General features: G+C 35.5%; 1 protein-coding gene across 1 annotated transcript; it reads right to left on the reverse strand.

The window, feature by feature from the left end:
• Positions 1–2,384: 2,384 nt before the first annotated feature.
• LOC103454972 (F-box protein At1g67340-like) lies at positions 2,385–3,886 on the reverse strand. The gene is made up of 3 exons (XM_008394562.4): positions 3,590–3,886; positions 3,337–3,499; positions 2,385–3,241 (listed from the first exon to the last, which is right to left on the reverse strand). Exons 1-3 carry the CDS (start codon positions 3,757–3,759, stop codon positions 2,510–2,512), a joined length of 1,065 nt encoding a protein of 354 aa, XP_008392784.3. The 5' UTR covers positions 3,760–3,886; the 3' UTR covers positions 2,385–2,509.
• Positions 3,887–17,532: the final 13,646 nt, after the last annotated feature.

The following is a 17,532-nucleotide window of genomic DNA, read 5'->3' on the forward strand; positions in this document are numbered from 1 at the left end:
GATCATTTTGTCCGTGCAAATTTAGTTTTCTGGACCAAAAAATCAAACCAAAACATAAGTTGGTCTAAATCTGTTTGTTTTGTGAGCACCCAGTTAAGTTTGACTAGTGCAATTTAAGTTGAAGAGTCGCTGGATGAGAAATTTTTAATTGTGACGGGAACACGAGTGGTACATCACATATTTTTAAGTTATTAACTTTTTGACACACATATCCCATTATTTATATCAGGACAAGTGGTATATCATCTCGTATAACGATAGCACTGAAAAATCTCTCGTCACTAGATACCTCTCATCGGTTGGCTGGCCTACGATGAAAACGAAATTGAAAAAACAAAAGCTTAATTTTGTCAACTAAACAAAAGTTCAAAGTATGATTCCAGGGAAGAATATGGTTAATTTTGTTCAACCATTTCCAACTAATGAAACTTCACCACCTTGACATTTGATTAAAACAATCAAAACTTAAACATGTGTTCACACGAGATTGAGTATAAGCAGGAATGGCTGCTGAATTGTTCAGCAGCCAAATTAAATTGTTGTATTATGACCAGGGTTGGCCAGTAAAACATGACTAAAAGTCAATAACCTATGACCATTTCGTAATTTAGCAGCCAAGTTAAATTGTTGTATTATTACCAGGGTTGGCCAGTAAAACATGACTAAAAATCAGTAACGTATGACCATTTCGTTTTCATTTTTCATTTTTTATTTTCACTTTTTTCATTTTTTGTTTTCACTTCAAAACAAAAAAGGAAAATAGTTTCAGATGAGAAAAACTTGTGTGGGGCTTGACTTGTCATTGGACTTCGCTGAGTGACACTACAATCCACTCAAAACTCCCTACGTGACAAGTCTTAAATATAATATCTTATCATTCTTTTATATTTAAAATTCTCATAATTATTTTTCACTAATTAATATATTATATATATCAACCTAATGTTTCCATTTTTTTCTTTCCCCCTTTTTTTTTCCTACTTTCCCCTTTTTTTTTTTCTTCCCAAACTTCCCTCCACTTTGTTTTGTCGTTCTCTTCATTATCTCCCACTCCTTTCTCTCTCCCAGTTGTGGTTCATGCTTTTTATGAAATTCCGCACTTTTTTCTTTAGAAAATTTCTTTACTTTCTTTCCCCCTCCTCTCTCCAAATACCTTCCCCCACTGTTTCTCTCCTCTCTATAAATACCAAAGTGCACACTCCAAATTATCGAGTTAATTTTTTCATAACCTATTTGTTATCTTTCACTTTATTTTGATCCTAGTAGCTTTCTATTTTCAAGAAAGTACATCTCTGCCAAATATGATTAAGAGAAAAAAAAAACCTTTATACGCCTATATATGTGGGTTATTCATGTCAAGTTCGCATGATGAAAGTAACTATTGTATAAAGAACGAAATGAAACTTACAGATTCTTGGTTGCTTTCCATGATAAAATTGGAGTGGATGTTGAATTTTTTTTTTTTTTTTTTGAAGGAAAGCAAGAAACAAAACTGGAAGAGAAAGAAGTGGGAGAGAGTACTGAAGACCTAAGGAAAAACAAACGTGGCGAGTTTTGAGTGGATTGTAGTGTCACTTAATGAAGTCTAGTGGCAAACCAAGCTCTATACAAATTTTTTTCTAGAATTTGGCTTTGAATTACATTTTTTGGTTTTGCAGTTTTTATTTTATTAAAAACTAAAAGTATTTACCAAATAAAATTTTAATTTGTTATCCAAAAAACAAAATTTTTATTTCTATTAAGTACAATATTCCGATTCCTTACGTATTAATAATAAACACATGATAACGGTGGTTTGTAATATGTAACATCACATGATTCCTTATGTGTTAAAAAATATACTCTCCAGCATAAATTAACAAAAGTCACCACAACTTAATCAAATCCTATTACGTCTAATTATACACCATCACACTAATACAACATATAGAATAGAACAACTCCAACTCCATATTCCTTGCGTTTTGCATGCATGTTTTGTTGGGACACAGATCTTCTCCAGATCTGAGCCTAGGGATTAATAGATTCAAACAATTGAAATTTGATTTAATGGCTACAATTATTATAACTTTTAGAAGAGTTATCTGTTTGTAGCTGTTAGATCAAATTTCAATGGTCCGGATGTATTGATCCCTAGGCTTAGATCCAAAGAGGATTTGTGTCTGTTTTTGTGGGGTTAACCTATTATTATCAAGTCCAATATAGCCACTCAGTATTATATTTCTTTTTACTTGTAAGTAAGAAATACAAAAGATCTTAGGTTCGAATATCGTAAATAGTGAATTCGATACCAAATTAAATTGTTTATTGTGTGCCTTAGCCAAACTTTTCCCTTCCCCAAGTATAAATTGGCAAAAAAAAAAAAAAAAAAGTCCAATACAGAATACTATTTAACCCCTTTCTATATATGACACAATATACATCTGTAGTTTTTATTTTTATTTTTAACCAACAACAAAAAACATATAAAATAAAAACGCATATTTTTCTTTTCCATTATATCAATTCATTAACCAACGGCCATATTGTCACCTTCTTCACCCTCCACCAGTCCCCCCAACTCCTCCACTGCCTCACCGTCAACCGCCAGCCGCCGTTCGATCGGCTTACACTTGACTTTGTGTCGCAGCTTCCAATCCAGCGCTTGGCACCCACGCGAGCAATAATTCACCGTCCCGCAAACCGAGCACCTCCTAAACTCGTGCGGCCTCGTCTCGGGCCGCCCGCACCCCACGTGCGAGCACAGCCTCATTCCCTGCCCCGCCATCCACCGCCCCGACCCGAACCACTCCCTCATAAACCGGTTCGCCGGGTGGAGCTCCGGAGGCGGGACGTTGCACCCGAAGTCGCTCAGCAGCGGGCAGCTGACCAGACCCGTCAGGCAGGCGTAGAAGTGCTGGTAATGGTGGGACCGCCACGCCGCGGAGGAGCGTAGAACGGACGCGAGCTCCCGCGCGTTGGCCTGGACAAGCAAGCGGCGTCCCTCGGTGACGTTCTGCTTGACTCCGTAACCGTCCTGGAGGCAATGGCCGAGCTCGCGAAGCGCGTCGACGTGGCCGAGGGAAGCGGCTCGAGCGCAGAGAGCCACGCCAGCGCGCAGGTCCTTATCATTCTTGGAGTAGCCGCTGCCGTTAAACTGAATCACGGCGAGCGAGTACAGCGCCAGCGCGTGGGCTCTCATGGCGGCTTTCGCCATGAGCGACACCCCGCTCCCTCGGTTTTGTAAACAGTAAAATCGGATCTGTAGCGAAAAAAGCGAAATTATTTTCCAAAAATAAAAGAAAATTACAAAAATTAAAAGAAAAGAAAATAAATAGATAAAATTAAGCGACTGACCATTCCGAGAGTGTAGGAAGCTTCGATGTTACCGGCGGTGACGCACTGTTTGAAAAACCGGTGGGCAGAATCGGACCAGTTCTTGGCCCGGATTGCAAATGCTTTTGGACCGGCCTGTGATAATACCAGAGAGTGGAGTCCTAACCGGTTCAATCTCTTACACCTATATTTTATTTTATTTTCCAAAAATTAAACCGACAAATTCATCAAGAGCAAGCAAAAAAAAGAAGAAATCCGAGTTCACGGCGCTTACGTGAGGAGGACGTTGATGAGATCGGACGGCGAGGAAGCGGAGGAGCTGAGCTTGCAGAGGACGAAGACAACGAGATCGTCGGGCAGGCCGTCGAAGAAATCCGACTTCGCGGCTGCGTTTGATCGGCGGGAGCTTCTGAGCTTTTTTCTTTGCAGCGTCGCCGCCTCCATGTTTGGCTTTCTTCTTCTTCTTCTGCAGAATCTTCACATAATCCAAGCTCTATCTTTCTCTGTGCGTATGGAAACGGTGGTTGTCTGGATGTTTGTGGGTTTTGTGAGGGTGGAGATAAAAGTCGAGAACGATGACGTCTGGACGCACTTATATACACGGGGAAGGAGGGAGACCAAACGACAAGCCAGTATGTGGGGCCCGCGAGATTGATTTGAAGAGAATTAGTTATTAATCCTTGATTAAGTTTTCTATTTGGTTTAATTAATTTTGAGTAGTGCTACTTAGGCCTGATTTGATATTAAGGTGATTCTGAAAAAAGTTGGGATCTTTTTTTGTGTTTAATAAACATTAAGCTTCAGCTTTTTTTCACAGTTTTTGGTGAAAAAAAAGCCAAAAACAAGAAGCTGCAAAACCCAGCTTTGAAAAACCAATTTTTTTTACATTTGTTTTACATAAAAGTTTACCAAACACTATGATACTGTTTTTTTTTTTTCAAAAGCATTTTTACAAAAAAGTTTACCAAACACTCTACAGCTTTATTTCACAGCCACTTATTCTCACAGCACAGCAGAAGCAGTTTTTTTTTAAAGCACAGCAATACCAAACCAGCCCTTAGTACCACGTCTAGTGATATTCATTTCACTTATTAGTGAAAAGTCTTAGGTACTATTCTCGTCAAATATGAATTTAAACCACATTATTGCTAGCTCATTGTGAAGCTAAACACACTCCCTCCCCTTAGTATAAATAATATCGATTGTTAAAAAAAAATTAATTTTTAGTGGGAAATAAAGAAAAGGGATCTGATCCTCCTAATCCGCCAAATCAAGAAATCTATGTTGTTAAAATTTAATCCAACGACTACAAATAAAGACACACTTTAAAAGTTATAATAACTTCAGCAGTTAAATTAAATTTTAACAGCACGAATCCTTGATTTAGTAGGAATATGAGAAAGGGAGCCCTTTCTGGAAATAAATAGGATGCTCTCTCCGGTTTTAGCGATTTGGGGTGAGACGAAAGGTCTGGTCAAAAGACTCGTTGTGGACCCCAGACTGAGCTTTAGGCCAGCCGGTGCAGGCCCCGTACAGTACGCCCTATTGTTCTGCCGAATTCACCTTGGAATTTTTTTCCCAAATTCTTTTATTTATAATTCTCCTTGGAGTTTTTAATAATTTCTAAAAAAAGATTATTACAAATTATTGAATAAGCAATGATAAAATTCATCTAAATTATAGAGATGGAAGAGCTGAAACTGAAGGAGTGGGTTAAATAGTAGAGCTCGATCCACCAAGGCATTTCACCACTAACTAACATCACAACCGTTGGCCTTAAATTGTCATGAAAGTTAGAATTGAAAGGTTCGATGTTATTTGAATCGTTTTTTTAATACAAGTGAGCACTATATATTTGTGTGAGGTTGTTGTAAGTAAATGTAATACGATAGCATTATTGTTACAATAACGTTTTATAATCAAAACTTAATATGTGCAAGACAATGTCGAATCTTTTGTTGTTTCTTCAAATTTTTATAATTGGTGCATTAATAATGATGTATTACATTCTCTATTATTAAATATTGTACCCTAGAAATAGATGAAAAAAAATAAAATGATAAACTCCAGGATAATCGAGTTCTTCCATCACATTTTTTAGTAACAGTAAAGGAACATGTAAGTATTATAACCAAATTCTGTAATTTATATTCATCACTAGGATGGTCAAAACACACAATAATTAATTAGATCAAGTTGGGCACACTGGATTTTTAACATCCATTTATTTGTATAGTTAAGAAAACAAATCCGTTTTAGTTTATAGTCGAGAGAAACGTTATTCGCGTGTATTTTTTTTGTTGCAATATGAATAGACAAGATAATAATAATTTAGCATATGTTTACTCGGTGTGGGGATAAGAATGAACGGGTATAGGATAAACCATTTTCTCTGATTATCTCGTACCTTAATTTTTCAGATATAGAAGGAATACAATGGGTATGAGATATACCTACTTTTTACTATTTATTTTTTAATAAACACATGAATAAAAATAGAGTGGTGATAAACTTATCCAATCGTCTTATTTTCCCACCCATCTTTTAATAAAAATTTAATACCAAATTTACTTTCTTGTAATATGACATATAAGACCAAAGAAAAGAAAAACCCATGCCCTATAGGTTGTCAGGTTCGTTTTTCTCCATCTTCTAGAACAACCCACCTCTCTAAATCTTCAAAAAATCAAGTCCCCTGTACCTTTGGCCATTTTAATTTGATCTGTTTGTTTTTGTTGTTAGTACCAGCAAGCAACCTTGAAAACTAGGATAAAGGCTTGTCTATCCACAATCCACGTACCGATTGTTGTGGGAGGTGTTTGTTTTTGTTGTTAGTACCAGCAAATAACCTTGAAAACTAGGATAAAGGCTTGTCTGTCCACAATCCACGTGCCGATTGTTGTGGGAGGTGCAAGAAGTGGAACACGGTGTTCTCAGGGTGGGTGGCGTGCTGGAGGATGGAGAAGACACTGGGAATTGTGTAAAATGTATTGTATAGATGTGATCCTCATTGTGCACTTGATCAATTGAATTGTGTCTTTGTAGATTTTGTTTTACTCAATAAAAATAAAAATAAAAATAATTTCAATATAAAGGTTATTTTAAGAATAACAGTTGGTGGGAATATAACATTTCAAGTTTTTAACATTTTGTAGTGGGTGGGATTGTAATATGGATAGAGAAATAAGACACTGGAATGAGTCTAGTAGCACTCTAAAAATAATACTCGCAAATCTATTCTTTATAAGCAAACACGCCTTAGTATTTTTTATACATTAAAAAGAATCAAAAGGTTAGGTTTTATCTGCAATAGTATTTTGAATAAATAAGTGGGGGAATATGTATACAACTTTAGAAAGAAAGAAAAAATTGGTGGAATCCGTCCCCATTTGTCCCAAAACGAGTTTAGGTGGGCGTCGAGACTTAATTCTAAGATTTTAATCACTTTTGGGATGATTTTTTACGAAATCTGGAACGAATGTAGACGATGACCAGTTTTTGGGTTTTTTGCAGATTCCGTTATTTCTAACGAAATATGCATATAAGACAATTATTTAAGAGTGATGTTACTTGAACGCACAAAATTAACACTTGATAAAAAAAAATAAAAAAAAAATAAAAAACAAAAGAGGAACGCATAAAATTAACACATTTATTAGTATACTATTTAATGCATGTGGGGTTTTACATAGAGCAGTAACGCTCACGTATGTTGAAAAGTATGTCAGCAAGTGCATGTGTCCAGATAACTTCGATTGCATAATCGCCAAATTGCCACCGATCGGATAATTCATTAAAATTTCACTTAAAGAAAGCACATACACAAAATGTTAACACATGATTATTTTTTATTTATAAACGAAGTTTCAAATTAATTTGGTTTAAATCCCCATGATATATGCTTAGTTCTCATGGAAGCAGCATGAAAAACATGTTTATTGGCTTTTAGTTTATTTAGGCCGCCTGCATGAGTGACGGAAAAGCCAAACTTTCCAAGTCTTACGAAGGATCTTATTTTTCATCATGTTCTCGGACTAAATCTCCATCAAAAAATTGGGTAAGAGTAGGACCTTACTTTATTCAATCCAAACAACTTCTTACCATACAATGTGTACATGCCTATCTTCTTCTTTTTTCTCGTGAATTAAACGTGGAAGTTCGGCACATACATAAACCATTTTGTAAGTTTCAAATTTTCATGCAAGTATAACGTCATGCACCATTCTAAAAATTCTCACCTAGGCACAGTGGCTGAGCCAGAATTTTGAGTGAAGATGGGCCTTTCACACACATGTATCTATATATATATATATATATGCGAGTGGATAAAGATTGAATTTATAACATGTTAATATATGCAATTTGTGTAATCTTCACAAAACCGAAAGGCCTCTATTAAATTCAATACTAAGAAGAAAAATATGTACAAACCCAGACAACCAAGTAAGAGATAGATTGTGCAAGGCTAAAGAAAATACAAAGAAGTAAGAAAAAGAAGGATAAGGGGAAGAGGTCTGCAAATAAAGAAGGTGGTTTGCTTTAGAAAATTATAGGGTGTATATTACTCTTAGATGAGAAAATCGAACTAGTAGTGAGGTTGCTTTTTCCATTTAAAATTGCACGTCTCTTTTAAAACTCCCCTGCCAAACTCATTGTTTCATTAAACAGTCAAACAAAATTTAAAACCAAAACAGCCTAATGACGTTGTTTGCTTCATTTTCTTCCATGAGGTTCACACCTCTGCAAATAAAAACTTGGTGCCGTTGGTTGATTTCATACACCTTTCACATAAGTTAGGATGAGCCTAGGACCCTAGTCCCTTGGTGGCTGCGCCCCTGCCTAGGCACCCGTCTAGGTCGCGACTCTCATTTAGACATAAGATCGATAATTTTAATTTTGCATTTTATTTTTAATAAAATGTAAGAGATTTGTTGAATACTTGGACAAACACTCATTATATGCTTGAATCACATGTTTTCAATATTGTTTTAATACTCTATGATCTATATATCATTTTATTTTGCAATTTATGTATCCCAATATAGTTATCTATTTTATTTTTTTAAATATGAATAGGTACTTATTTATGCGAAATATAATAAATTTACTTTAAATTTCCTAGCCTGCCTAGGCCCAGTCTAACCGCCTACACACTAGTTCCCATTTTGCCGCCTAACTAATGCCTAGTATCTTTTAAGTTAATTGATAGTAAGTGTGATATACGACAAAGTTTGTAAACCGGTTGAGTCGTAATAGTACCTTGTGATGTTGTCAACTCATTTATGTTATAATACATATTTAAACTATTAACATTCTACTCTACGAAAAATTATTCACACGTACGCTCATACTATAAGTGTAACATCCCACATCGCCCAGGGGAGTGATCCTTAAATGTATATTCTCATCCCTACCTAGCACGAGGCATTTTGGGAGCTCATTGGCTTCGGGTTCCGTAAGAACTCCGAAGTTAAGCGAGAAAGAGGCCAGAGCACTCCCAGGATGGGTGACCCACTGGGAAATCGCTCATGAGTTCCCAAAAACAAAACCGTGAGGGAATGGTAAGCCCAAAGCGGACAATATCGTGCTACGGTGGTGGAATGGGCCCGAGGTGTGGTGACCCCAGGTCGGGATGTGACAAATGGTATCAGAGCCAATCCCTGGCCGGAAGTGTGCCGACGAGGACGTTGGGCCCCTGAGGGTGGTGGATTGTAACATCCCACATCGCCCAGGGGAGTGATCCTTAAATGTATGTTCTCATCCCTACCTAGCACGAGGCCTTTTGGGAGCTCACTGGCTTCAGGTTCCGTATGAAGTCTGAAGTTAAGCGAGAAAGAGGCCAGAGCACTCCCAAGATGGGTGACCCACTGGGAAGTCGCTCGTGAGTTCCCAAAAACAAAACCGTGAGGGAATGGCAAGTCCAAAGCGAACAATATCGTGCTACGGTGATGAAACATGCCCGGGATGTGGTGGACCCGGACCAGGATACGACAAAAAGACGTGATGGTTTTATGATTACATGCACAAAAAAAGATTCATCACAGTAAAAACCCTAATATATATGATGTCTCTATCTGCCCCTATCAATTCATTACACATTTCATACTCTTAGGCATGGTGGTGCAACTTGAGAGTTGTGAAAGTTTCACAACCTTTTATCAGAAATATATACGTGTCTAATCTTTTCTCTTGTTGGATTAAACGTGGAAGTTGTCACATACATATAAACCACTTTGTAAGTTTCAAATTTTCGTGCAAGTATTATTGTTGGGGATTATGATGTAGGAGGCATTTTTTTTCAAAAAAACAAAATTTGTTATATTATTATGCAGTGTTACTAATTTAGTTGTTCATGTTACACACGTACTTTTTTAACATTCTATTATAAGGAATAAACTAATTATGTCACTCATGCAAATAATATTATCTAGGGATGCAAGTTAAAATAGTGTTTTTTATTTTGACAAATTAGAATGAAAATTGGTATGCATTTTATAGATTTCGAGAACTCCGAATTTTCGACATGAAGTTTTCCTAAGTGTTTAGACCTTATTCAATTAAAAATTTTGAATTTTTTTTATTTTTAAATTTATTTATTAAAATTATGTATTTTGTAATCATCTTTTGTATTTTATTGTTAGTCGTGGATACATTTTGGTCATTGTTCTTATATTAATCATACACATATATAAAAAAAGCACAAGCATCCTACTCCTATATATGTTATACCACAAAATGAAATCAATTTATACACAAGCATATACCAATGAAAAAAATAATAAAATGCATGTATGAGAAAGTTCGGGAATATTAAAAAACTTGCAAAAGATATAAATTTCTAAATTGTGTTCCAAAACTTTCAAGATTACTCCTATTCTAAAAAAAATTCTGAATTTGAAAATGTGAACCGATCCAATCAAATTTTAAAATTTTGTAATAAAAGATGAAAACGTTGCTTTTGATCTGTTCCGTCTGAAAATCACCATACTATTACCGTCACATGCACCCAAAACTTTACATCGGAGTCAAAACCTTATATGATGTCTCTATCGGCCTCCATCTGTACGTTGATTACTCATTTCGTACCCTAGGGCATGGTGGTACAAGTTGTGAGCTGTGAAAGTTTTGCAAACCAAGTTACTAACGTGGATATACATATATTTCACATTTGTGAGTGGGGACATGAACAAAAATTGAATTAAAAAAAACTTCCAAACTCCTACAACTTGGATATGGGAATGAGGATTTGGATAAGGCTTGAGGATGTGGAGTTGGTGGAACACAAATCTTGTCCATTTGTAATAGTTTGGTAGAAAATGATTGCTGCATTGAGGCCATTTGCCACAAGCATGCATGCACCTTTCAGATTAACAATTTAACAATAGTATCCTTTAATTTTTATTTTATTTTTAGCAAAAAAGGAATCAGTTGGTGCTTTGCCATGGCAACTCACATTTTTGGAGGCTAGGAAGAGTCACATAGGTATTTCAGTATTTCTCTTACCACCATCGTATGATTATATATTTTTTCTTCTCTTTTTGGTAATTTGAATTTATAATTATTGCTTAACTCAATCTTAATCTAGACTCAAGAAACTAAAACATCAAAATCAAGGGTTAATTAATTAACAATTAATTTAAATCTCCATGATGTAAAGCATTCGCACTGTGGGTGCTTTGGTCCAAGAACAAATTATATCGCTGTGCTAATCTGGAAAGGAGGCTATTAGGCTAATTGCATGTTCACACACTTGGCTTAATCTTTTGCCTCTTAGGCTAAGGTGGCAATGGCATCAATCAATTTGGGGTAAGCCTTTTAAGGTTGGTGTGACATCGTACATATGTCGTTTTAATGGTTTACATGTGGCTAATGCTATGGACTTGAAATAATTAGAACCAGTAAACACCACGGTGTGACCTAGTAATTGAGAATGAATTTCATATTCAAATTCCACACGGTATATCTTAAGTTCGATTTTCGACGTTGGTGAATCGCACGATGGTGGCCAGTGAAAGCTAAAATGCATTTGAAAACCTTCCTGAACCCCAAAAGGATAAATTGTTGTGGCGAACCCATCAAATGATTCCTTTTTAAAATAATAATAATTAGAATCAGTGAATTGGCTATCTACACATGCCTCGTTACTGTAGACTTATATCTTTTCAGTTTTGGGTCCAGCCATGGCTTTGTTACGCTAACGCTAAGTGACAAATTGGTTGATCTTAATCAGATTGATTAGTGCCATATTACCGACCAAAACTGTTGTCCAAATCTTTTAATTAATTATGTGTGTGATGGCTGATCTTGGTGACATATTTCATGTGCAGTTGAACTCGATCGTATAGATTGTGAACACGGATCTAATGACTTAGACATTGATTTAACACTAATTAGAGAAGGATAAGTACGTCATTCGCACCACAACATCACTTGCAACGTGAATTAGCATCGCGGAAAAATCTGAGTGCATGGATGATTTTATGTATCTATAATATTATATGATTCATATTTTACTGAAATATTGAAGGAATCAATATCTTGACATAAACTAAGAGGCAATTCTCGTGCCACTCCACCTAATCGTACAAAACTTGCATGCATCCTGACTTCGAAGACTCTTTCATAGAATTCCAACAATTTTTCCCATTCCTCAAAAGACCACAGGAACGGAGTTGATGATCCCACATCCATACGTTGCGAGAGGAGATTTGCGCAAAATTCTGGGTCTTAACTTTGTAAGAAATTATAAGATTAGCAATGTGACATCAATGAAGAAGTTGATGCTCCCACGTTCATGAAGAAGTTCTTCTTTTTAACAATAAAATTAATACAAAATGGTGACTTTGACTTGTTGATGATCCCTGCGATGCAATTGCATACGTGGTTGCGTTGCGTGCTGCATAAACATCTAAATAATTTTCGTCTTCTGATGCAAGTTATCCCCCAGTCAGATGACTAAATTAATTAATATATAAGACCTCACTTGAGTCTTCAACGACAGTACTAACATAAATTTTTTACATAAGAGCACACACTAATTAAGAGTTAATAACAATTAATTAACTAGCAACAGTCTACAGGAGCAACTATAATACGATTAAATAATTTATTTTAATACATATTTCGTCGTCTTCAGCCTCGAAAAACATCACGACAACCACGTTTCGCAGGACAGACATACCTCTAATTCAATTTCTTTTTTGTTAATTAGGAAGGATTAATTAGCCACAATCACAAGCAAAGTTGCATCATCAGGGGTTATTTTGATTTTAAGATAACTTCTAGGGCATGGTCGGTCGTTAGTTCTTGTTTTACATTCACATGATTGTTTTCTGAACTCATTGGATATGTATATAAGCAAGTGATGCAAATTTCTGAGAAGTCATGGATTTCGCTTATTGACCTCGCAACTTAAGAGAGAATGACAATGACTGGCTGATGTAAACCTCTCCACATCTTAAATTAACTTTTGTTGTGTGCTTATGACTGATTGAGAATTTGAGAGAGAGAAAGATACGCCACCCTTCAAAAGCAAGAGGGATATATATGTTATCCTTTAATAATATAATGTCATATGTAAGTTTTTATCCACATAATAATATATAATAGAACCAAAATGACATGTAACAGTGAACTCGTTTAATGTAAGCTTGCTCTGTTTAGAAGCTATCGTGTTGAGGGGCATAATCACAACATACCAAGTGCTTCTTCACATGCATGCATATTGAGTGAAAGAGACTCGATGAGCAATTTAAACCCTAAATTAGTTGTAAAACAAAGCTCATTGTTGAAGGATTCCCCAATATATCCAAACAACTTTTAGAGTTAGGTGCAATGTGATGCCCACACTACACATTGAAGCATGTCTACATTGTTTTAGAAACCCATTTACGTGCCACTTTTGAGCAACAATAATTTCTATACTAAAGGAAGAATATATGTGACCCCATGCCAAGAGGCATTGATACTGCAGTACTCGATTGCATTCATTCTAGTAATGATACATGCATGGTGCGTTGTTGCATCTCTTGCCGGGCCATGCCGAGGCCAAAAGCTTGGGTGCTACCATCCGACATGACAGAAGATGCGCGATCGATCGATCGATATAGTGTTGGCTAAGGTTTTTAGGTCATAAAAATGTCGCTTAGGATCAATTGTGAAGGTAGAACCCTAGAAGAACACCTTCCTTTCTGTGCACGCTAAGGTCCCAAATATCAGTCGTACCATGATGTGCTACGCTATCGGTTATATAATGAGATTTACTGTTGCTATTGCAGCTATAAGGCTGCATAACTGAGAAGTGACGACAGCTTGCGTCTCTATTTTTGGTCAAAGCCAAGAGCTACAGAATGATAACCTTGTAAGTAGTACACACTACATACCATATATACATTATATACGTAAGACGGAATCTACAAGTTTGGTGGGGTTTGATCCTTCTACGTCTAGATTGATAAAGGAGCTTTTGCTCATGGGATTCATTATGGTAAAAATTGTGTCTGAGTCGTGTTTGGTGTTACCATCTTAGACCAAATAAAGAAGAAGAGCGTCGTAAAACGAGTTAAGATGATAATAATAGATTTTTAGGGTTCAATTCTAATCATATCTCAATCATGAATTAATACTATTATACCGGGATCAAGGTTCTAAAAAGCGACAGGCTCTAGTTTGCACGTGCAGGAGTCTAGACGGATTTTTATTTAATTTTAATTAGATTTATTATATATAATAATCAAAATATATACATAAGTGACTACTCACACAACTATATTTAAATTAATTAATTATATATACACACACACTTGTATTGGAAACATAAATACAAAATAAAAGAACATATAAATTATAAAGTACCACAATTGAATGAATACATAAAGTAATATATATATACAGGGAGCTTAAGGGGAGGGATCCCCATTTTTTCAAAAAAAATGGGGACACGCTCCCCACCGTTAGATTGACTTTAATGAAATTGTGTGGTTGAGATTAAAACACAGGCCATAGAATCTCAACCACAGGATTTCATTTAATTCAAATCCAACGGTGTGGAGCGTGTCCCCATTTTTTTGAAAAAATGGGGATCCCTCCCCTTAAGCAATTCCTATATATATATATATATATATATAGAGTTATTTTACAAGAAAGAAAGTCAAGAATTCTTTTACAAGAAAATTATCTTCGAACCCTTTAATCTAAAAAGAATAATGTAAAGCAACAAAAAATGAAACAGTTGAGTTTGGTAACGTAGGCTTGTAACTAAGTAGGACATTAAAGCGATTGATAAATGATAAAACCCTGATCAAGTGAGATATGATGTTTGAAATATATTCACTACGTCACTTTAAACACGCCCCAAGACCCTCGAGTTAACAGGGCACCTCACGGGTAGCCAACAAACAAAAAGTGAAACGCCTAGGGCTTCCTAGACCACCTAATCGCTGTCTAAAGACTTCAACAAATTTCTAAATAGCTAGACCCTAATCGGGACGGCCTTTAGTGCCTAGGTCCTTCCCAGGCTGCTTTTTCGACAGTGACAGGGATTGGATTAGGCAAATTTTTTGTAAACTTTTACTTGATTTAGTTCATCAAAGAATATGTTCCTACTTGCCATCAATTTTCATTTGGGATAAAAGTGGTCCATTCTGGAAAGAGGACAAAGCTTTTCCATGACATAATGGGACACAGCAATATTCATGGATCGTTCTTCAAAGCCATCGAGTTTTAGCCCCAAAAGAAACCCTACTAAGACCAAATCCGACCTTGGGTTAAATCCTATTTTTTAGGTTTTATTCTCCTCCTATATCTAACCTAATTCATACTAAATGTGTGGGCTAAAAGCTAAAAGCCAAATCCCCCTAGGATTTAGCTCAGAAAATGGTGTGGGTACCAACGGGACTCCACCCACATGGGCATGGCTCCTAGGATTTGTTAAATCCAACGGTTGAGATCGAATATAATTAAATTTAACGGTAAAAAAAATATCTAACAGCCCAAATTTGAATCCAACAGCTAAAATAATTAAAAAAATATATTTAACTCAAAATGCACCCAAATTTAGTGATTTGTCAATATTTATCAGAATTTAAATATTTTTAGGTTAAAATGTTCATAAAATTAAATTATGATAATGTATATAATTTTTTTTAAATTACTTTAAAATAAAAAATTAGCCTAAATTTATTTTTTAATAATCTCAATCTAAAAAATTTAGGCCAGAAGTGTTGGATCAGAAAAGTTATTTATTGGCTAAAACCTAAATTTTATGGACTAAAATTTTTAGGTTTTAACCCAAAGGTTGGAGATGGTCTAAATAGGCAAAGCAAAACCTTTTTTATTTTCTTTCTGTTGATGCACAAAACCGAAGGTCTTGGAACAACGTAAATCCGACCGTGAATCTACAAGAAATGTAAATAACACAAGATATATCGTGGTTCACCCCAAGGTTCGGGCTACGTCCACACTGATTGTATTTTTCTGTAAGAGTTGAAGAGGGAGAAAGAGAGAGAACTTCTCTGTGAGGATGAGAGCTCTGAGAGGGTGATGATATGGCCTAAGGATTGGCCTCTGAGGGTGAGAGTGAGGCCCTTTCTTTATCACATAATTACATTTAAGTCCTCCGAGTATTTGTATAAGATCTAAATACGAGGCCCTAAATATGGTATAAACACTTTCCATATGCATAAGCAATCCAATAACTCTTCTAGCTAGCTCACACAAACACAAACAAACAAATCAAACAACCATTTTTTCTGGTAATTTAGACCTACCCGATTTCTATTTGTAATCATATACTTGAATAAAATATTTTAAATGGGAAAAAACATAAATAATAACATTATAAGGATTTTTTTCTTCTTAATAGACGCTTGATATGATATTATATTGTCAGATTGGAACTTAACTTGACTCATTAAAATTTAAACAAGCGAACGTATTTGATGTCGGTATAGTTCAAACCCACAGTTTGCTATTGTAATATTGTAAATTGTCCGCATCACTTTCTTCCTAATTAGTGTGCTTAAAATTAATAACACTACTAAAACTGAAAAATGTGGGAAGTTGCAGAAGACAATTTAGACCCACTAAAACATTGAAATATATGGTTGACAAAATTTGGGTGGCGTATCAAACTGTGTTATAATTCCATATGAAATTTCGCACGCAGGAACAGAAGTTGGGATGAACAATTGCACACAATACCACAAGGAAGTTGAAATGGTTTCTTCACTTTGGGCCCCACCTTACATTCATTTATTTAACATCATTAATAATTGAAAATCTTATTTCGGTTCCAACTTATGTACGTGAGACACTCATTTTTAGGAGAGAAGTTAATAAGTAATGGTGTTTCAAATAATAACTCTCGTTTGTTAGAGAATATTTACTTTTTTTTTTGTTTAAACAAACGATACCATCTACATCTAAGTGATGAGGGAGCATGCTAATTCTCACAATGATGTAGCAATAATGTGATTCAAATTCGTCTTAGGTGAAAATCAAACATAAAACCTCTTACTTACAAATGAAAATGAATACCACTATACCATTAGAAAAGATTTACTTAGATATGCCTATTCACTATATTAAATGCATTTAAAAAGAATAAATGAATTACAACTTTCATATTTGTTCAAGTTGAAGGTTGTTTATGAAGAAAAGATATCCCTATTAATCTCCACAAAAATTGTAGGATCAAAATGGAGAACTTTTCTTTATGAGTAACTTTCAATTTGGACAGAATAAGGAAGTTGTATCCATTTCTTACTTCAAAATGCCTTTAATATAGTGAACAATCATACCCAAGCTAGCTTTATCTAACAAACGAGACCTAATAGCATTTACATTTCTGAAGGCGAAATAATGACACTGGTGCATGTAGATTGGACAAAGTTATACTTTTTTATACAACGATATTCTACTCTAAATGTTAATCTGAAACTTCATACTTCAATAAGAGATATTATCATTAGACCACAACATTAGGTGCTGCATAGCCTTAAATAAAGTTAAGGGTAAGGTTCAAACAAGGAAAGGCTTACGGTGGATACCTAGTCACCCAGAGACGAGGAAGGGCGTAGTAAGCGACGAAATGCTTCGGGAAGCTGAAAATAAGCGTAGATCTGGAGATTCCCGAATAGGTTAACCTTTCTTTCCAACTCTTTTTGTTGTAAAGTAACATTCTATATTCATAACGTGTCTCAAACAAGAGAAATAAAC

Source organism: Malus domestica, chromosome 14, assembly GCF_042453785.1.
Source record: "Malus domestica chromosome 14, GDT2T_hap1".
NCBI lineage: Eukaryota > Viridiplantae > Streptophyta > Magnoliopsida > Rosales > Rosaceae > Malus > Malus domestica.

What these genes read in the sequence shown, in the direction of transcription:
- LOC103454972 (XM_008394562.4), bottom strand. Translation starts at nt 3,759, where the DNA reads ATGGAGGCGGCGACGCTGCAAAGAAAAAAGCTCAGAAGCTCCCGCCGA. An exon ending in CTCATCAACGTCCTCCTCAC is followed by an intron (nt 3,500 to 3,589) that starts GTAAGCGCCGTG and finishes AATAAAATATAG; the next exon opens with GTGTAAGAGATTGAACCGGT. An exon ending in CTTCCTACACTCTCGGAATG is followed by an intron (nt 3,242 to 3,336) that starts GTCAGTCGCTTA and finishes TTTTCGCTACAG; the next exon opens with ATCCGATTTTACTGTTTACA.